We start from the raw sequence: 20,942 nt of genomic DNA on the forward strand, positions 1-20,942 counted from the left end.
CAAGAATATGTTTATTTCTACAAACACGTTCTGTGCACGTCATGTATGGATATACTAACGTTTGGGGCATTTGGAATTAATGGGCTAAATGGCAATTTAGTTCTTGCATATGTGTAAAGTTTGTGTATCCACAAGATACAGATTTTAACCAACGGTGGTTAGAACCTAACTTAATGTTGAGATATCTTCCAAATTAATGACAAAAATTCTTAGAATGAGTAAAATTACATTAAATTCCTATTCTTCATTTGTTTTTCACCAGATGTTGCCAGCCTCCAAAATAGCGATCTGTCAAACCTTACACATCCACTTTTATGGCCATACCAGCTCTACAGCTGTTGGGTCAGTTTCTGAACAACTAATTGTTTTTGTTACAGAAACTAATGCCCTCTTAGTGATTTATTGTATTGCTAAAATATTAATTTCTTTAACACTTCGGTCCATTAGCAAATGCCTGCAAAACTAATTAGATTCCTCCTAGCAAACATGACATTACCTGAGTTGGTTTAAATCCTAAACATTTCACTATTGTGATTTCCAAGCCCACAGAAGAAAATATAGGCTACATTTATGGTCACTGTAGTGCACTGCTGTTCATTTAACAGCACTGATGTGTAAAGATGTTACACTTACCAGCAATTTTTAAAAATATCTTGCAAGGTGCCAATACAGTTAATGAGCACCCCAAACTGAAAGAGGTGTATGAGTGTGTTTTTGCTCTGTAACTGCACACAGGTCAAGAGTGACTTTTCAGACGCAAACCATCACTTGGCAGCAGTTAGCCTGCAGCACAGTGCAGCTCTGTGTGCTGCCAATGACTGTGACCGATGAGCTTTTCCCAGTGTTTGCTGAAGTGTGGGAGCAAAACCAACTTCCTCAGTTTACAATGTGGACACTCATTAAACTGAAATTAAAACTTGTAAACAAAATACACAAAATACTGTGTTTTCTTTAAAGCTACTTTAAAGGATGGGGTGTAACCTCAGGTTTGCAGACAATGTTGTTCCCATATATTAGTGAATGGGTTGAGACAATAGGAGAGAGGGCGTCAGTGATTCTAATGGAGTCATCAGGGCAAATAACCGTGGCAGTTATTCCTGATGAATATCAGTGAATGGATATCAGTGCCAGGACCAGACTCAAAGACCCACTGTTTGATCTTCCAGTTAGGTCAGGGATGAAAAAAAATAACAGAGGGAGAAAGGCTGGTGGATTGTTTCAAGTGGGTCTATGCCATCCATTCTGATGAGAGGTGGTGGTCGGGTGGGGTATCACACACAAAGTGAATGAGAGAGAGAGAGAGAGAGGGAGAAACAGAGATGGGTGAAAGAGAGCTTATTGTTCAAGTGGCTCCTGATCCCCGATCAGCGAGCCAGTGGGAGAACAGAGGGGGCCAGTGTCAGGATTGCATGCAACTACACACTGTACAACATTGACATGTATGTTCCCGAGGAAACACACACTGTAATGAGTGAGGGGGAGAGCACCATGTGACTGAATAGCAGGTCTCAATTCTGTAGGTGGACTCTCAGCTACTCTGCTATAGTTTGTACAAGCACAGCAAAGCCTCTTGATGATTTCTAATTAAAGAAAAAAAGTAATAATTTTCAGCCACTTTTCTTAAAAAAATATAGACACTGATAACTAAAGTAGTGAACTTTGACCAAGTTCATGGCGGCATATTTTAACTAATCCGTATGGGACAGACAGATGTATATATTATGGTATATGTTTAAAAAATATATATCTGTGTGAAACGAAACTACCGAAACAGTAGGGGGCAGTAAATCGGTGTTGTTTTCCAAAAGCCGCCAAGTCGTAGAACAGACCGGAAACGGAAACCGATGAGTTGTTTTTTCTACAGCTCCGGTGTTGGAGGTGGTGTTTTATAGGTTTCGGTGTAAACGTTATTTTGAGCTGAAAAATATAACGATGGCTCTTGAATCGCGAATTACACAGGAGGAAATCAAGAAAGAACCAGAGAAACCCATCGACCGAGAAAAAGTAGGTTAACAGATTTTATTTCATAACGTGGTTTAGCTTTACCAAATGAGTTTTGCTAAGTTAGCTTTGGATGCTAATAATTTTGAAGAAAGCTTGACAACAAAATACATAGAGTAACTTGCTTCATAGGTAGATTTGCATGTGTGCTAATGGTAAAATATTTGATTCGCTGGCATTAGAGCAAATAAAATTGCTCAGCATTTTTAGCTGATGTTGTACTCTAGTGCTAGCGTTCTAGGTCGCTATCTAGCTTGCTAATAACAGCTAAACTAGCTAAATCATAAATGTAACGTTCTGAAATGTATTCTGATTCATCATAATGTATTCTTATTTCTTACCGTGACACTCGGATAACTCTAGCCTATTTTGTCTAACTAGCTTTTAAAATCTTGAAGTGAACTTTACAAATTTTAATGGAGCATATGAAAAAACACTTGTAAATGTAATCATGCTTTGTTACGCTGGCAAGCTAGTTTAGCATGTAAGGTTAGTAAGTGAAAATGTGTTTAGCGTGCCACTATATACCACGTATATAGTTCAGTGTATTTCTGAATTAATTTAAACAGCTCATTTCTCGTTTTAGATCTTAACCAAATCTGAATTGGAAATTTCTTTCGTTACTGCTTTTTGTTGCTTTTTGTTGGTGGCTTGAAACAGTTTTTTAAGTAAATTAATCAATGTCTGTTAAATCAGTTATTTAATTTTCTTAGTAGCCTGAATCGACTCAGTACATGGTGCTTAAAAAGGCCTATTTTCAGTTGGACAATAACAGTGAGTTCATAATGTTTAAATATGGCTTTATTTTTTTAATATGCAAACATATTTACTAGGGGGGGTGGCTGTAGCTCAGTTGGTAAAGGCAGCCGTCCACGGACCACAGGGTGAGTGGTTTGATCCCCGGCCCTGTTTATATATGTTGAAGTGTCCCTGGGCAAGACACTGAACCCCTAACAGCCCATTCCCCTCCCCAGCTGTGCAGTGCCGGTCCAAGCCCAGTAGCAATTGGGGAGGGTTGCGTCAGGAAGGGCATCCGGCGTAAAAACTGCCAAATCAACATGCGGGCAATGATCCGCTGTGGCAACCCTGATCTCACTGGATAAGCCGAAAGGATATATATATATATATATATATATATATATATATATATATATATATATATATATATATATATATATATATATATATATATATATATATATATATATATATATATATATATATATATATATATATGCTAGCACTAATACAATATTGTACATTGTATGTTCTCTGCAGACCTGTCCTCTTCTTCTGCGAGTATTCACCACCAACAATGGTCGGCATCACAGAGCAGATGAATTTGCCCGTGGCAACGTTCCCTCCAGTGAACTGCAGATATACACGTGGTGAGAATGTGATTATTTCTTGGGTGGTCAGTATGTGTTCGCGGATGTTTAGAGTTAATACAGCAGAAGCATGTTGTAAAACCATCATTATGCAAAATTAGACGCTGGAGCAGGGCTCTGATTCTTGGATTCTTTGTTTGGGTTTCAGGATGGATGCTACTCTAAAGGAGCTGACTAGCCTAGTGAAGGAAGTTTATCCTGAGGCTAGAAAAAAGGGAACTCATTTCAGCTTTGCAATTGTCTACCCTGACCCTAGAGGGAAAATGTACAGGTTGGTATGGAACTACACAGGCACTGTTTGGTTATATGAAGATGTATAAAAGCTTTTTAGCTGCTCTGTAATTTTTTTTGTGCACTATATTCTGATATTCTGATGTCTCTCATCAGGTTAAAGGACATTGGCAGCACTGTATCTGGCAGGAAGGGTGCAGATGATTCCATGACACTGCAGTCACAGCGTTTCCAGATTGGAGACTATCTGGATATAGCTATCACACCACCTAACAGAGCACCACCCCTTAGCACCCGTATGAGGCCATTCTGAACATACACATACCGTTTAAACATAAATAAACACATCTAACCTAGTTTTTCTTTAGAAATATTTTGGCTGGTTTGTCTCATTTTATAAACTGTGTAATAAAGTCATTTTTTCCAAAGTTTCTGTCCTTTTTTAATACAAACAGGGAGAGGGTTTTAGTTATAAGATTAAGATTTTCTGTACAATAAACTGTATACTGTGAAAAATCACACCTTTGTATTAGATTTAAGGTGGTCCATATTCTACCAACATATTGTATTTTTCAACTTTTGTAGTACTGTAATTTGTCTTTTAGAAGCCAAAAAGAAGAGGGAAAAACCATCTACAGAGATTCTTTCAGTTACAGCATATTGTCTGGGCAGAGGCTTAGTGTTCTAGACCTTCCTCCTAAAAGAAAGTCACCTTATAATAAAGAAAAAAATGATTTCATTCTTTAAAAAAATGGTCAGAATAGGCAGAATCAAGCCTGACTACATCAAGGTCTGTGTGCCATTGAGTAATTTATTAATGAAAAAATGAAGTTTTATTTTGACATTTGTAAGGATGTTGTAGGCGGCGCATGCGCACTATCACATCCTTGCTGTAAGAAACAACTGCCAAGATAGACAATTGTTAGCCAAAGAAATCAGTTGTTTCTCGTCACCTGAGATGTTTCGGCGAAAATTGACAGCTCTAGATTATCACAATCCCAATGGATTCGACTGTACAGGTAAGAAAAGCTTGTCACTGAGCTCCTGCAAGTAAAACGTGGATCCGAGCTAACGTGTGCACGTAATACAAGTTTTGTCAGTGTCAGACATCGGGCTCAACCAAACTCTTAGATTTATATAGTGGTTTATGTGGTGTTTTGTTCTGCTAAACTTTTATATTTCATAGAACACTCTATAAATAAACACACTACCTTTCAACACGGCACACAAGTATTCGGATAATTCCAACACTGGCTAAAGTAAACGTAACGCTACAGTTTTGCCCTTTTGTTTTCACATACTTATACAAACATCACGTTATAACTTATAATTCAAAATAAAAGATTATTAAAGCATATGTAGCCTAAACATTATGCACGGGCGCTGTGTCTGAATATGCTCATTTGGATTTTAAGCTCATTGATTGTAAATGTTCAATTTACTGCTGTTAAAGACGTGTAACTTATTAAAGTGCTAACGCTAGCTAGCCCAGATGCTAATGTACTCTAATGATTCAGCCGATATCATTGAGAGTTCGCAGGTTTAAGTTTACATGTTTATATTTTTACGGGTTCTTTTTTCTCCAAACCAGCCTGATTCATCTAGTTAGCCGATATTTGGTCGCCACGTCCAATTACTGTGCAAAGCTGCTGAAATGTTAACATTTGTGTTGTAATCTACAATTGTATCTCTTTTGATTGCTCAGATGAGACCCAGTTTAGGAACTGCATTGTGTGGCTGGAGGACCAGAAGATTCGACATTACAAGATCGAGGACAGGGGCAATCTGAGGAACATCCCCAGCTCAGACTGGCCCAAAGCTTACCAGAAGGTGAGAGCACCAGCTCATTGCTGGACAGCCTCTAAATACTGGGTCACTGTCAGGCTTCCACAAAACACCCACCTTACAGCTGACATAAAGCCTATTATAAATAGGAATTGTGTAATGGCTGCTACTAGAGACCAATATATTTATAGAAATGTTAACACTGTCTAATGTGCATGAGTTGTGTTTTTGTGCAGTACCTGCAGGATCTGAACTGCCCGTTCGGAGTTCAGGAGAGGCAGGAAGCAGTAGACTGGTTGCTCGGACTAGCTGTACGATATGAATATGGAGACAATGGTAAGAAAATAGGGGGGAAAAGACATTGCTGCACAAAAATCTGTTGTTGTATGTTTTGTTTTTTCTCTTTAATTCTTACTTATTTTATGGAAGCAACTGGAAGGGTAAATGTCTGCACTTATATAGCGCTTTTCTACCTATTGGCACTCAAAGCGCTTTACACTGCTTCTTATTCACCCATTCAAACTCACAATCTCACACACACTCATACATCAGTGGGGGAGCTGCTATGCAGCTGGCCAACACTCACCGGGAGCAACTAAATTGGGGTTCAGTGTCTTGCTCAAGGACACTTCAACAAATGACTGGAGAAGGTGGGGATTGAACCAACAACTGTGTGATTGGTGGACAAGGGCTAGTCGCAACGGGACAATTTTGAAGTGATGCACATAATCGTGTGGTTGACTTAGTCATAACTCTTAGAAATGTGCAGCTACATTGCTCCATCTCACCCCAGGAGTGATAAATATTATATAAATATAGGGAAATACTTTAGAAAACAAGGTGGTAATTGCAAGTATTATCACCATACATCTGCTCCACATTGTGTAACTACTAATACAGACCAGTAGATGGAGACATTATAAAAGGACTAATATTCCATGATGATACCAGCTCACCAGTCTGCTGTTTGGTGGCATTATTAGCTAGTTATCATAGCGACTTAATTGGGTTCAAAAGTTCAGTTGTCCATCCATTTATTTCACAGTAGTTGCACCTCACATTTTGCTAGTCTTAGTGTCAATTCTGTCATACAACATGAATAATTAACACAACTTTAACTTGCTGGTGCGTGTTGGTGTAAATTAACATTCTCACTCTTCCAGAACATGTTTGCCTCCTGAAGACCAGCAACACGTGGTGCTAATTGCCTCAAGCATCCTTAAACGCTTACCAAAAGTCCAAGTAAAGAATTGGCACCTGGTGGTCAGAGGCACAACATAACTGAACATGTAGTAGAAAGAAAGTTATTTGTACAGAAGATTAGAATTTCACAACGCAGAAACACAGCTTTAAGAAACAAACACGTTTGCATTGAATGACTGAAAAACCGTTGGCATATCTGATGGGGGGAAAAACCTTCAGAATTGTATTTGTTTTATGTGTCTCATCAGTGGAGAAGTATAAGAATTGTCAGCCGCTGGCAGCCTCCAGTGATGGTGACAAAGCAGTGGACCCTCTGGTCAACCTTGACAGTAAGAAATACCACTCTGTGTCTTCACACCTCACTGTCTCGCCGTCTTTGCTTGCTTTTGTTTTAATCTCCTTTGTTTCTGGGAAATATCCTCATATGTTTTTGTTTTTCAGGTAATTCACCAGATTTCAAAGCAGGAGTGATGGCTTTGGCTAATATTCTTAAAATACAACGGCACGATGACTACCTGGTTATGCTCAAGGTGAGAGTGTGCTCAAAGTCGGTGTAGAGTATGTTAGTATTGACATATGTTCACTTTGCTTTTAAAATTTGTATTTAAAATATTCAAATGTTGACTATGAACCGTAATGACTCAGGGCCTGAAGGAGCAGGAAGCAAGTACGTTTGCAGTTGAGCTTTCTGTGATTGAATCAACAGTGAATCTGGACAACAAAAACTATCTCACTATCTATTGCACTAAACAGAACTATTACAGAATGGAAATGCCCTGAAAGTCAATGGCAAAAAACATTACTTGTATGGAGTATTTCATGGACATGTTTGGGATTTTACCTTAATCGATTTAGAAACGTATTCAAAAGAAGATTTTTAATGTTTTCACATAATCCGTTTGTTTTCATGTGAACCTGTTAGGCGATCCGTATTCTCATCCAGGAGAGACTTTCTCCCGAAGCCATCACTAAAGCCAGCCAGAATAGAGAGGTAAACTGAATATGAATCAATTAATAATGTACAAATATTTGAATATAGAACCTTAATAAAGTTATTTAAACATTCAAAATATAAAAAATATAATTATCTGGCATTGGATGACTTAGGACTGTTTATTTTCTTCTTTTTCAGGGTGTTCCAGTAGCTTTAGACAAGCACATCTTGGGTTTTGACACAGGAGGTGAGGCCCGATTTACTAGCCATGATTTTAACTAAGTAAAGGAAAATCAAACAGATTTTGGAGTTTTAATTTGGACACAAGGTGCACGAATGTCCATTCAGGCAAGCAGTCTGGTGATAAGCTCTCTGTGGTGTGAACACACGTACATGTTGTCTGTTGGACAGTAAATTCATGTCTCTACTCTCATTAGATGCGACTCTGAATGAAGCAGCCCAGATTTTGCGCCTGCTGCACATCGAGGAGCTGAGGGAGTTGCAGACAAAGATCAATGAGGCCATCGTAGCTGTTCAGGCCATCATAGCCGACCCCAAGACAGACCATAGGCTGGGCAAGGTTGGCAGATGAGAGTGGGGGATGAAGAGGGACACTGAGGGAAGGAAGGGACTAAACCACAAATTTGAATTTGATTTTGAGGACATAAGCCCCTTTTTTGTTTGTTTTGACGTGAACAGAAATGAGTTTGTAATTTATCTCTTGTAAAGTGAGAGTACGAGTGATCTGATTGGGGATTTGGAAAAATTATTAGCAGATGTTAAATTTATTATTTCTGCAGCATGGATAAAGATGACACCAAAACATGCTATAGCTACTGCTGAGTAATTAATATTGAAGTATTTAGTAGTATTTTAATATGCTATTAACTTCTTCAGAGACTGTCATTGAATGCTCTGACCAATATCTCTCTGTCTCTCAGTAGAAACCACAGAGAAACTTCAGAAATATTCAGAATGAAATCTAATTGTGTCTTTTGTTTCCAAAGAAACATTTTTTTTTTTTTGCATATGGAAGAAAAAGTAATGTTGAAATGGTTAACAGTGATGCTATTTGGGAAAATGTATAAATGCAGCTGAACAGAACTTGATTGAGGTGCTTCTTGTGTGGTGGAAGTTTTTTTTTCTTCCATTAGGAACCTTATAGCAACACTAGAGAAAAGCAGACAGCAACATAACTCAATGACCTCCACAAAAGTACAAATCACATTTTATTGTTATAAATATCATCTTATAAAAAGATAAAGATTTGAAAAGTAGTAGTATTAAAGAGTGTAATGTCATTTCATTGTGTCCGAAATACAGATTAGTAGTGCAGCGACGTAATGGTACTGTACTTGGTGTGTTGTGAAATATTTCATCACTGCTAATCTGATTACAGTAATCTGATTACAAAAACAATTTCAGTCATTCAACAATGGCAATGGTTTCCCATTCTTCATATTCAATATAATTATTTTTTGAATATGAAAAAAATGAAATACAGGTTGGTCAGTGTGTAATGCAACATGATAATTCCAAACTGTATTTTTGTCTTATTTTAAGGTGTCATATTTATTAGTGTGATATTTTTAGGAATTCAATTATACCCCTTCATGTTAGGAGATCAATAACACCACTCTACGCATACAAACAAAATATGAAGCTGAGGCTGAGAAACAAGCTTAAATAAGCATAGCATAGAAACTAATAGCATACTAAAGACAAAGATATACTAACTGCCAAGACATACCAGGTAACGTCTGAACCCGGAACTTTTTTTACGTTTCAGGTTTGATATACGTCCTAATTGTTGAGTTTACTTTAGGCAGAGCCAAACTGCCCATCTTCCCAGTCTTTACCCTACTAAGCTAACTGTCCTCTGGCTTCTTATTTATTTTTGGCAAGGGGTGTTATTAAACTTACTATCTAACTTATGGAAAGAAAGCAAATGGGAACATTTCCCAAAAGGCATGTGTTTCTTTAGCTTGTGTTTATTTCTCCCCAGAAATGTAAATGCCAACTGTTAAGACTGGTGAAACACTGAACTGAAAAGCCACTGTGACCAAAAGAAAGATGCTTAGTTTCACAACAGAGCTTTGCCTATAACCGTTTGCTTTAAAGCTCTTTATCTTATTCTTCTTTGGCTCTGAAAAACAAACACCTACACTGACATACATTTATAATCAGATTTCACTGCTCTGTTACTTTAAAAGAAAATTCAAAAAACAACTCACATACAAAAATACAGTAGAAAATAAAATAAAATGAGGTATAAAACAAATTTACAAAACATATTTTGGGGTTACATCTTAAAGGTGAGATAAGGTGAAGGGGTTGTAAATTTGCTCTGATGGTCAGTCTGAGAACGGGAAGTGATCTCGCTCCCTGCTGATCACCCTCCACTTTGAAGGACAGTGGAGAGGGCTCTCATGGGGTGGTCCTGCTCTCTGTTCCAGAATCACCCTATGATCTTAGCACCAAAGGACCCTGGCTACCAGTTCCTTGTTAGTGGCTCCCTGTGTCACAAAAAAAAAATCACAGATTTATAAGACCCCATGGCTCCATTTTCACAACATTAAATTCTGTAGTAGAAATAAGGTGTTAAAGGTGCAAATGTGACGGGATGAAAGCTGTAGGGCTGCAGAGGCTTAATGACAGAACAAACAAGCTCTCCTTCCTGAACAAAGCCCCACAATTAACAGCTTGTGACGACTGACTTGTATTCAACAATAACAGCTTTTAAAGCCTTTACAACCAGCTCCCAAACCCCTAACAAGTGTGTTTTAGAGTGTGTTATAGAGCTGTCATCATGGTCAGAATTACACCATACATCCACAACTTTGAAGCGTGCGACTGTTATTTAGTCTCCGGCTTTAGAGAGTTAGAGAATGTGACATTTATAGCAACACACTAGTGACAATCATCGTTTCCATTATTTTGAGAGTCAGACGCACCTACTGAACTGTGTGCAGTAGATCTTCTATCACAACCAGTTTTTGACAATGACAAGGTGCTACTTTAAGGATTATCCTGTGTTTAGAGGGCCGCTTTGTACTTTAAAGGAGTTTAACACACGGTTTTGAAGCCATCTGCAGACATCTACACATCAAACATGACACACACTAACACAAACTACAGGTAAAAGGTTGCACACAGCTGTGTAATCATTGTTCTTTTGTCTCCTGTATGCATGTATAGGTCACAAATAGAGGGTCTCCTCTGTATAATCACCATTCTTGTGACTTTTTAATGGGTGAATGTAAAATAACTACAGTCACACGCACACATGCTCACACACAAGTATATATGTGGGGTAAAGGGTCTGCAGCAGCTGTGTGATGACTTTTCTGCATTTAGGGTGATGAAAAACTAATTCGGGTTTTGTCAGACAACAAATGGTACATTTGTTAAATGTGGCTTAAAACTTTTTAAATCGTGTCGCTAATCAGGGGGCCTACAGTACAACCAGTTATCTAGTAATTCATTTTATATACCCAAAACATACACATTTGTGCTTGGTATTATCTTTTTCAAACTTCTCATCAACAAATTCTTAAAATTACATCTCCTTTTTCACCTTGACTGAAAAATCCAAAACCTCTGAATACCCCTATACCTGTTCATGGTTCAAACTTGCAGGTAACGAGAGTATATTTCTATGTGTATGAATTAAATTTACTGCACATTGGGATTAGATCCAAAAACCGGGCTAAATCTCTCCAGTGAAGACACTATGTAAAAAGTTTACATTTCCTATATTTCCATTAGACTTGAAGGCACCACTCTCCTCCACTACATGCGTGTCTAGGGCTACCTTTAGTTTCTGTCTCAGGGTAAATGCAGCCTTCAAGTGACATCTGGAGGGAGTTGACTGAGTGTGCGTGTGTGTGAGAAAGGGAAAGACGGCATTTGGTTGTTATTATAAGTGAAAAAGTCTTTATGTGTTTATGTATGTAAGAAACAGCAAGGCGACCACATTATGTCAACAACATATATGTGTAGTGGTTATTATGGACATTTGTTTAATAAATGCACACATCTCACCTGATAGACAGTTGGTGGTTGCAATGGTGATGCCGTACAAGTGTGAGCGCTGGTCAGGCAGGTATTCATCAGTGAACTGACTACTGTGTTTGCTCACTGCGATCACACCATCCCTATTAGGCACAGAGACTAATTCAGGATGGACAGTCACAACAGCAGATCTACACACAGATCAACCCACTGTGATGAGTAAAGGTCACTGCATAGCCCCAAGAAATGCAGATGAAACAAACAGATGAACGAAGACACCTACCTTCTCCAGTCTGTGTAATAGAAGTGGTTCCTGTAGTAGACAAGGCTGAATGGGTAGTTGAGGTTCGAGTGGATCACTCTTCGACCTGAACCATCTGGGGAAACACATTCTAAGCGCTTTGTACCTGAAAGAAAGAGCAAAAGATAAATATAGATTACTCTTTTTACTATTTTGCTTTTTAGTCACAAAGTATTCCTCAACACATGCTTCCCCCACACAACATGAACTACCATTACTATGTGGGAGGAAGGTGACACTTAGTAATGGTAGTTCATGTTGTGCTCGTCTTTACTGCAAACAGCCAATTCCCTAATTCTAGTATCTTATTATAGAGAGCACTCACTGAAACCAAGCAGTCAAAGTTGAAACATCTACTTAACTTAACATAGTGTTAAGTTTAACAACAGTCTCTGTGACGTCTACATAAACAGCAAAGCCTGTACGCAGCCTGAGGGAAACCCTCATGACATTTATGACTTGAGGATACAACGTGTTAATGGTAATTGTAGTTGTAGCAGTATTGCTTACCAGCATCAGCCCAGCAGATTTGTCCAGATGAGGAGTCATAAGTGAGAGCATTTGGCAAGCCAATCCCGTCAGACACCACCACCCTGCGGTTGTGACCGTCTACTGATGAACTCTCAATCTTGGGAGCATCTCTGTTCCAATCTGTCCAATACAGAGTTCTGCAGAGAGAGACAAGAGTGAGACGTTACACAACATTTTACATTTATATTCCAATTTTTACATGATCTGGATCCCAGTGGACACAAAACATGTTTTTGCCGTACATTTTTGCTACAGAGTGCTAGCATCTGGCTAATGAGACATAAGTGGGCACGTAGTGTACAAGAGCATAGGTCTAAAAGGAGGAGCTGTCTTATAATGATGTGGTCACGGTCAGATTACTCTGAACATCATGCAACATTTGAGCATTGGATGTTTTTGCAGGGCGTTTAATCCGATTTCATCAGAATATATGGGACCATACTGGCTCGACAAATTTTCCAATTTTTTTAATCCACTGGTACTGGTTCATATTTCTCTTTAATGTGCCAAGTCCCATTTTATGGTTCAAATGCCCCAAGAGTTTGCTCAGAAAGTTGAGTCTAGGGCAGAGTGTGTGTGGGCTGCTTATGACACCATACTGGTTTTCATCTGTAGATGATGGTGTACATGTGGGTAGTCCACTGGGAACAGTAGGTAATACACTCCACATGAGCAATCAACTTAAAACACACATCATGTGTTTAAGAGGGTGTGTTAATCATTTTGATGAATGTATGAGTGAACAGATTTCAGTGTATGAGACGATCATACATGTGTATATCCTTTTAGAATGTTGTTTCTGTGCGTCTGCTACACTATGTGTGGTTGCATTTCAGCGTGTGTCGCCAAAGCTATCAAACACACATCTGACGCTTACTGCTATGTTTCTTTATTAACACACACACATACCTCATGATTATGTAATTAGTTTCAATTATGAAAAGTAGATGTTATTCCCAGAGAGCTGACGAATAAAGTCAGTTAGCATTAGTAAATTGCAGTCCATTTTTCTTGGCTAAGTTTGATGTAACACCCACTGAGAAAAGCACTAAACGTCACTTCTAGGAATGAATTAGCAAAAGTATGTTGGTAAAGGACAACTACACCCAAATATTCAAACACCACAGATTTTTCACAATAATGAAAAAAGTTTAGATCTGAGTCTAGAAACCAGACTCAATACTTTTAATGAAATGTCTTTAAAATATAATTGCACTTTATTCGTGAACAGGTACAGGCATTGTTAGACTGTCTGCGGATATATATACGTTTGATTTTATCGTGTGCTAATGTGTTGAAAACCATCTGTACCCTCTTCTGATATAAATAGTTGTCGACATAGGGAAGGCTCAGTCTCTCACTTAGCCTCAGTAAAGCACCTCCAGTGTGTGACATTCATTTGTTCAAGGGGTGTGTGGGGGCTTGTTTGTTTCTTGCTCACGGAAGAGATATGTACATTTTTCCAAATCCAAACTAAACTGTCACAATCCCTCAGACGTATCATGTTAAATGACTTAATATTAGTGATTCCTGTTTTATGTTAAAACAAAGCAAAAAAGGGTTTTACCCAGTGGAAGATACTACTATAATGGCCCGGGGGTTGACCAAGTCTGTGTCAAACAGTGTCCGTCTCCCACTGCCATCTAGGTTGGAGCTTTCAATTACATCAGGGTTTGAATCAACCCAGAACATCCTCCTGCGTTTAAAGTCCACGGCCAAACCCTCTGGACTTACTAGATCTACAGGGAGCAGGGAGATCACACAGAAAGCATTGTTAAACATCACACAATATTTATAATGGAAGTAAAGGGTGGAAAGTGTGTGGTCTTACTAGTGTTGATGAGTATCTCAGGCTCGGCTCCAGGTGCTATTGAAGCTCTGCTAATTGTTCTAGCTGACAAATCTGTCCAGTAGACTTGGTTTTCCCTGCAGTCATAGGCTATACCAACAACTATGGAGCCCTGGACACAAACAAACATACAGCTACATTACACTGACTTTCTGTCACTAACTGCTCAGTGTCTCAGTCTTAATGGATTCCTGCAGCCCAACTCCCATTTCTCAGAGTTAGGAACACACATCCATGTTGTTGATGATGAGGTTCAAAATCAAAACATGTTGCACATTTCTTCTCTCAAAAAATTGGCAAAATATATAAATAAGCATCTATCAGATCTTACATGCAGAGTCACTAGTGTTTTGGACCGGGATGCATCTAGTCTGGTCCCGTTGAGAGGCAGTGCACCTATTTTCTGTCCCTGAGCGTAAAGCAGTGTGACATCAGTGTTTGTTGGAGGGGTAACATCTGGGCGGGGCAATGGTCGCACAGTGGGTGGGGCCACTGAGGGAAGGCCTAAGAAAATGGATGGATTAAAAAGAAATTTCAGCCATTACTGGCAGCAGTATACCTGACATGATACAGTAACGTTCCATGTCTGAGTACAGACATGTGTTTCAGATACGAGGATACTTACATGCAGGTCTGACAGCATCGTGTGACTGGGTACCTGGAACCTCACGCCCATTCTGATCCACACACCAGCAGTGAGTAGTCTCTCCGTAACACTGGACTGGACTAAGAAAAAATTTGCTTACTCAGTCAATTTGCCAATATAAATTGTGTGTGTGTGTGCGTGTGTGTGTGTTGGTGTGTAACACTGACTGGTGTGTACCTGAACTGTCCATCTGGCTGACACTGAGGCACGTATTGGTTTGGCTCTGGTCGTCCACCATAGTGTTCTATCAAACTGACCTTCCATCGCTCGCACACACTCTCAGGGCGTTGGGTTGGAGCAACGGGGACTGAAGGGGAAACAGATTAAATATTATTATTCTAAAGCTGAATATTATCTTACACACATTCAGATCCTATTTTGTTGCAATTCATCATTAATTTTAAACCTATAGTTTCTTGTTTGTTCAGTTTATTTCACAGACTGCATTTATTTTGGTAATCATGGAACAGAGTATACATAAGAACCTGGTAAGAGGAAATCCACAGCAAGGTAATTAGGTTTCTAATTTACCACTTGACTCATTTTGAAAGCCAGGCTATTTTTTCTGTTTGTGTCACTGCGACATTTACAAGACAGTTAAGAAATCGGCTTTCTCAAGAAAGCTGAGTGTAACCTGGTTACTTAAGTCCATGTAAACGCCCTGACAGTGACTGGTGTAAAACTTGATTAATGGTCTGGGGAGACCTTGTGTTTAAACAGGCACATACACATATATCTTGCTTTTGTCAAAACCATCTACCTTGTAAAATCCTTTAATAACTCATTCTTTAGGAGAGCTTTAAAACTAAATCCAAAACCACTTTAGGGTTTCACTATTGTTTATACTGGCCTCTGTCTCTCTGTAAATTTCTACTGTGAAACTGCACAGACTAATGTCTTGTTTTATATCACAAGTAGTAAAGCAGCATGAAAACCACTACTTCAATTTTATTGAAGACAGCACGTTAACCACTACTACAATTTGAAGCTGCTATCCAGTCTTATAAATTGCTTGTTTTGACTTTCATACATCCTTAAAACATATGAGAAGATGAATATAGCAGCTTCTGGGACTCTGATGTGATTTTTAAAAAACTGCTAGCAAGTAAAATGTCCAACAAATCACATTTCATTCCTTAGAATTACTTATGACATTACATGGAAATACAAACCAACCACAGCCAGCAGACAAATTTGAGATTTGAGATGTGTCTGATGCTGGCATTACATAAAATAAAACTTGTTTTATATTTCATTTAAACCTAAAATAGTGAAATTGTGGGGTTGCCATTGAAATAAAAAACAAAAACAAAAAATGAGCAGGAGCTGCTTTGGCCTATTCAGGGATTCGGAGAAATCTATGAATAATTCTTCACTGAATAATTCCACCAAAAAAGTAAAAGACGTGGGACAAAAGAAAACCAAGGTGATGAAAGACAACTAAGTTAAAATAAATTAGGTTTTCATCAGGTCAAACAACTGTACAAGCACGTACTACGTGACATGAGCCCACGTCTGTGCAGCATCTGTACGCTAGTTGTAACACTGTGTTGTGACCCAGCTGGTCAGGCAGCTTGTCTTGTTTTGGTTTGGTAACCTAGCAACAACCAGAAGTAAATCTTACCACAAAATGACCTCTTCAAATTATGTATGGTTATAAATGGAAGTTTTAGAAAGAAGGGAATTAATAGATTGTGTCTGTGCGTAGGTTTGTGTGTGAGTGAGAGGATCAAAGAGTCACAGAGAAAAAGGCAAACCATCCGCTGATGCTTCTAACCACAGTAGGGGTGTGACTTGAAGGATGGTGATATAGGCCTGTACAGACTGAAATACTGTATCTCTACAACAGACACTCGTGTCCCCGAAATGTGTCCGAATTCCAAATCTCACATCTGAGGATATTTACTAAAATCAACATATCGACATATCTGTGAAGCTCAAACAGTTACAACAATCTCACCTGGTTTGTCACAGTCTATGCGTTGTAAACTAGATGCCCTGGTACCTGGTCTCTCCTGTCCCCTGTTGTCCACACACCAACAATGCCCAGTGGAGCCATGACACTAAAAAAACCCACCATTAATAGAAAGGAAAGACCAAAAAACTAAAACTTGTAAAAGCAAATATAATGTACCATTGTTTACAGATAAACAACATTTTACCTGTTTAGGTAGGTACTGTCCTTCTGCATCGCACTGAGGTACATAGGCTCCAATTAGAGGATATCCTTCTGGGCTGGTGGTCTGTACTCTGTCTCTGTGGTGCTCACAGTGAGTTTTAGGACGTAACTGTTCATCTGGAAAACATTTCACACAAGTTATGAGAAACACAGAAATGCAGCAAATCTCATGTTGCAGGTCTGAATTTCTAATTCTGTAGGTCTGCTCTGTACAGCATCTGATTCTGCTCAAGGGTTCGTCTAAACTTTTCTCATATCCTGTATAAACTGATAAATTCCTTCTTACTAGGTATTTTTTATCAAACAGAGAACAGCTTCAACTGCCTGCTTCAGCACCTTCTAAGCATTTCTATAGGATTAAGATCAGGAGTCTCACTCAGACATTTCAACACACTGTCTTCAACTTTAACCATTCTTTGGAAGAACAACTTTAGTTTAGTGTGGTCTTCCTGTGTGAGCAACTTTATGCTTTTGAGAACAGAGACTTGATAGCTCCATCAATGATGGCAAGCTATCGTGGTCCAGAGGAAGAAAGGCAGGGCCAAATCCTGACACCTGATATAAATCTGCAGACTCACCTGGTTTGTCACAGTCTATAGTTTGTGTACCAGGAGGTGTCCTAGTTCCTGCTCTCTCCTGTCCTTTGCTGTCCACACACCAACAATGACCAGTAGAACCATGGCACTAAAATGAACAAAACACATTTACATTTAGATTTACAATGTTGGTAATAAAAACAAGAAAAAAAAGACAACCCCCCCCCAAAAAAGAGGACATCACTGGCAACCAACTACATGAGAAGGGTATTAGATTTGCAGTGGACAACAAATTACCCGGTACATGAAGCAGGTAGAGCTGCACCAGTACCCCACTGTTGAACAATATTTGCAGAGAAATTACATTTTACCTGTTGAGGTGTGTATTGTCCATCGTCATCGCACTCAGGTACATAGGCTCCAATTAGAGGATATCCTTCTGGGCTGGTGGTCTGTACTCTGTCTCTGTGATGCTCACAGTGAGTTTTAGGACGTAACGGTGTATCTGGAAAACATTTACACGTTCACACAAGTTATAAGAAACACAGAAATGCAGCAAATCTCATGTTGCAGGTGAATAGTATTAAGATCAGGAGTCTCACTCAGACACTTCAACACAAACTATCTTCAACTTTAACTATTCTTTGGAAGAACAACTTTAGTTTAGTGCAATCCATCAATGATGGCAAGCTATCATGGTCCAGAGGAAGAAAGGCAGTGCCAAATCCTGACACCTGATATAAAGTCTGCCGACTCACCTGGTTTTTCACAGTCTACAGTTTGTGTACCAGGTGGTGTCCTAGTTCCTGCTCTCTCCTGTCCTGTGCTGTCCACACACCAACAATGCCCAGTAGAACCATGGCACTAAAATGAACAAAACACATTTACATTTAGATTTACAATGTTGTTAATAAAAACAAGAAAGAAAAACAAGAACCCTCCCCCACCAAAAAAGGGAACAATCACTCGCAACTAACTACATGAGAAGGGTACTAGATTTGCAGCGCGCCAGCACCTCCGGCGGCGATGATGATGGCGTGAGCAAAGCTAAGATAGGCGGCGTCAGGATCTGTGGCTCTTGTCACGTTGGCTACATAAAACCCGGTGACCTTCATCCCGGTGCCTTGGCTGCTTGGGGGCGGAACACGTGAGCCTCGCTCTTACCGAGCGGGCTTCCTGCATGTTCTGCAGGCTTCTGCCTGAGGACACCCTACGCTCCTGGGCTGATTTTTTCTCTGAAACCTCGGAGCAGTATTGGGTTATGAACGATGTCCTTGACATTGAGCCTCTTGACCGCCTGCTTACTGAGCAACATTTACAGGAGCCGGGGTCGGACAACGCTGCCTCCGCATCTCCCGGCTCACCTTCGGGCTCTCCCCGTTCTCCCCCCTCTCCCACCTGCGGGGCTGCAGTAGCGCCCTCCAAGCTACCCTCTACGTCGTAGCTCTGAATCATCTACGCCGCTCCCCGCCATGGTCCAGCTACTGCAAGCTTACAGACATCATTAAAATCGCCAGCGCTCACAGTGATCTTTCTGCGCCGGAGGATGCCGCGTCGCCACCCAAGGAATCGGCCTTTGGCTGAGTAAGGACACTGAGGGGCTTTGGCCGCTTCCTGGCTTCCTATTCCCTACGGTAGCCGCCTACATGCACAGATCTGCCAACGAGCCAGCGAAGCTTAAAGCTCCAGTTTCCAACTTTTCTCCTATCACTAAGGTGAAAGGTCTCACTGATGACGGCTTTCCGCCAGTCCCAACCCTGGAACTGAGCCTCGCCACTCTCTTCGGAGTCAAGTGCAACCTCAAAGCCGGCCGACGCCCCACTCCACCCTCTCCTAATTACGCCTTGACGGCCCGCCTCGCTGACCGCTCACACCAGTGCGCATTTCAGTTGGCGGTGGCAGCTAATAACATAGTTATCTTAACTTAGTTTTTAGCTAAAACCATCTCCGAGCTGGCTCTGCTACCTGATGCTCTTCCCGCCAAATACGCTGAAGAGATCAGCAAGTTTTCCAGTGCCATCCTCGCCATCTGTGCCCCAATAGCGATTGCTTCGGCGCGCATCTCACTATGGCAAACCATGATTGCGAGGAACGTCTGGCTCCATCTTTCCTCTATGCCAGAGGCCGTCAGGAAGGATATGCTGGAGGGACCCATCAGCCCTGATGGTCTGTTTGGTCCCCATTTTCAGCACCTCGTTAAAGAGATGCAGGCGGCTTCAGAAGAAGAAAATTGGCCGCTACGTCACAGCTCCCTCCCACTCCGCCAGTCACTGGCGTGAATGCCGTGATTTTCCTCACAAGCATGGCGCCCCGTTTCATAAGCAGCAGCCGCTTCTCGACCTGCTCCGGTGCAGCCCACTCCTTCACCTCCTCCCCCTGCCCCCCAGGCGGCAGCATCACAGATCTGCCAGGCCTCGCAAGTTGGCTTGTTCATGGTCTCGCCCTCCGGAGCCTCCCCAGAAGCAGAGAAGATTCTGACGGGTTGGGGGGGGGACATATGTGATTTAATTGTTCTTTGTTCTAAATGTGGTTGTTCAGTTTGTTTTTGCAATAAAACCTATCATCTCCTATAGGACAAAGATTCCTATAACCAGAATACCCCTGGGTTTTCACACTCAGCAGTGTCCGCATCCCACATGTCTCCCACTCACAACAGCCCGCTCGTTGTTAGCCGTCGTGCTAACCTTACGAGCCAGCTAGTTCCTACTAAGCAGCACACTTTCTCTTCTGAGCTCCATACAACATTCCTCCCCGCTGGCACACTTGCTAGGGGTAGGGGAACATCTGTTTCCAAACCAGTTTATGAGCCCTCCGGGGCGCGCCCGCCTACCTGTTCGTCTATGGCTGGGGCTTCCCCAATGGACAGCCACCCACTCTCATCCTACCCACATTCTTTTTGCAGAGGGCCCCCCATTGGTTGCCCAGGCTCTAATTCCCCGAGCAGCGGAGGAGAGGACCGAACATCAGCTAGCTGCCAATATAAAAGACGAACACTGTCCGCTCTCACACCCGTTGTCGGAACGTTACCATCAGTGGAGGCAACTGTGTGTGTTGGACAAATGGATGGACAGAATAATACGGAAGGGTTATTCTCTCCAGTTTGCCACACCCCCGCCGAACTTTGCGGGGATCCTGGAAACCCGGCTTTCATCCCCAGCCCACATGACAGCTCATGCGTCAGACCTGTCCAATCTCCTGGGGAAACGTGGAAAACCAGGGTTTTAACAGTTGTTACTTCCTGGTTCCCAAGAAGTCTGGGGAAATAAGACCAATTCTGGATCTCTCTCTCTCGAATCAGTTCATGGTGGTCCGCTGCTTCCAGGTGTTAACGACAGCCTCAGTTC

General features: G+C 40.8%; 3 protein-coding genes across 7 annotated transcripts in view; 2 read left to right on the plus strand and 1 right to left on the minus strand.

The window, feature by feature from the left end:
* Positions 1-1,843: 1,843 nt before the first annotated feature.
* sap18 (Sin3A-associated protein) lies at positions 1,844-4,048 on the plus strand. Its single transcript, XM_067493270.1, has 4 exons — positions 1,844-2,004; positions 3,280-3,389; positions 3,538-3,660; positions 3,777-4,048. Exons 1-4 carry the CDS (start codon positions 1,933-1,935, stop codon positions 3,931-3,933), a joined length of 462 nt encoding a protein of 153 aa, XP_067349371.1. The 5' UTR covers positions 1,844-1,932; the 3' UTR covers positions 3,934-4,048.
* Positions 4,049-4,479: 431 nt separating this feature from the next.
* rtraf (RNA transcription, translation and transport factor) lies at positions 4,480-8,646 on the plus strand. The gene is made up of 8 exons (XM_067493269.1): positions 4,480-4,639; positions 5,326-5,450; positions 5,642-5,741; positions 6,857-6,937; positions 7,050-7,138; positions 7,531-7,599; positions 7,741-7,789; positions 7,980-8,646. The coding sequence occupies exons 1-8, from the start codon at positions 4,579-4,581 to the stop codon at positions 8,132-8,134; spliced, it is 729 nt and encodes a 242-aa protein (XP_067349370.1). The 5' UTR covers positions 4,480-4,578; the 3' UTR covers positions 8,135-8,646.
* A 108-nt stretch (positions 8,647-8,754) lies between these two features.
* nid2a (nidogen 2a (osteonidogen)) overlaps positions 8,755-20,942 on the minus strand; it is a 53,957-nt gene continuing 41,769 nt past the window's right edge. For 4 of the 5 annotated variants that reach the window (XM_067493268.1, XM_067493265.1, XM_067493266.1 and 1 more), the window contains 14 exons: positions 18,357-18,462; positions 17,970-18,103; positions 17,641-17,746; positions 17,046-17,179; positions 16,844-16,946; positions 15,061-15,190; positions 14,863-14,963; positions 14,569-14,741; positions 14,220-14,349; positions 13,956-14,127; positions 12,368-12,525; positions 11,840-11,963; positions 11,587-11,699; positions 8,755-10,058 (listed from right to left, as the gene is read on the minus strand). In XM_067493268.1, the coding sequence (XP_067349369.1) occupies positions 10,048-10,058; positions 11,587-11,699; positions 11,840-11,963; positions 12,368-12,525; positions 13,956-14,127; positions 14,220-14,349; positions 14,569-14,741; positions 14,863-14,963; positions 15,061-15,190; positions 16,844-16,946; positions 17,046-17,179; positions 17,641-17,746; positions 17,970-18,103; positions 18,357-18,462 (1,695 nt within the window). In that variant the 3' untranslated portion in view covers positions 8,755-10,047. The remainder of the gene's footprint in view (positions 10,059-11,586; positions 11,700-11,839; positions 11,964-12,367; positions 12,526-13,955; positions 14,128-14,219; positions 14,350-14,568; positions 14,742-14,862; positions 14,964-15,060; positions 15,191-16,843; positions 16,947-17,045; positions 17,180-17,640; positions 17,747-17,969; positions 18,104-18,356; positions 18,463-20,942) is intronic. The other variant, XM_067493267.1, reaches the window with a different exon arrangement.

Source organism: Channa argus, chromosome 23 (genome assembly GCF_033026475.1).
Source record: "Channa argus isolate prfri chromosome 23, Channa argus male v1.0, whole genome shotgun sequence".
Lineage (NCBI taxonomy): Eukaryota > Metazoa > Chordata > Actinopteri > Anabantiformes > Channidae > Channa > Channa argus.

Coding starts and splice junctions, on each gene's coding strand:
- rtraf (XM_067493269.1), top strand. CDS start 4,579: ATGTTTCGGCGAAAATTGACAGCTCTAGATTATCACAATCCCAATGGA. Junction 4,640..5,325: donor CAATGGATTCGACTGTACAG/GTAAGAAAAGCT, acceptor TTGATTGCTCAG/ATGAGACCCAGTTTAGGAAC. Junction 7,600..7,740: donor AAGCCAGCCAGAATAGAGAG/GTAAACTGAATA, acceptor CTTCTTTTTCAG/GGTGTTCCAGTAGCTTTAGA.
- sap18 (XM_067493270.1), top strand. CDS start 1,933: ATGGCTCTTGAATCGCGAATTACACAGGAGGAAATCAAGAAAGAACCA. Junction 3,390..3,537: donor GAACTGCAGATATACACGTG/GTGAGAATGTGA, acceptor TTTGGGTTTCAG/GATGGATGCTACTCTAAAGG. Junction 3,661..3,776: donor CCTAGAGGGAAAATGTACAG/GTTGGTATGGAA, acceptor GTCTCTCATCAG/GTTAAAGGACATTGGCAGCA.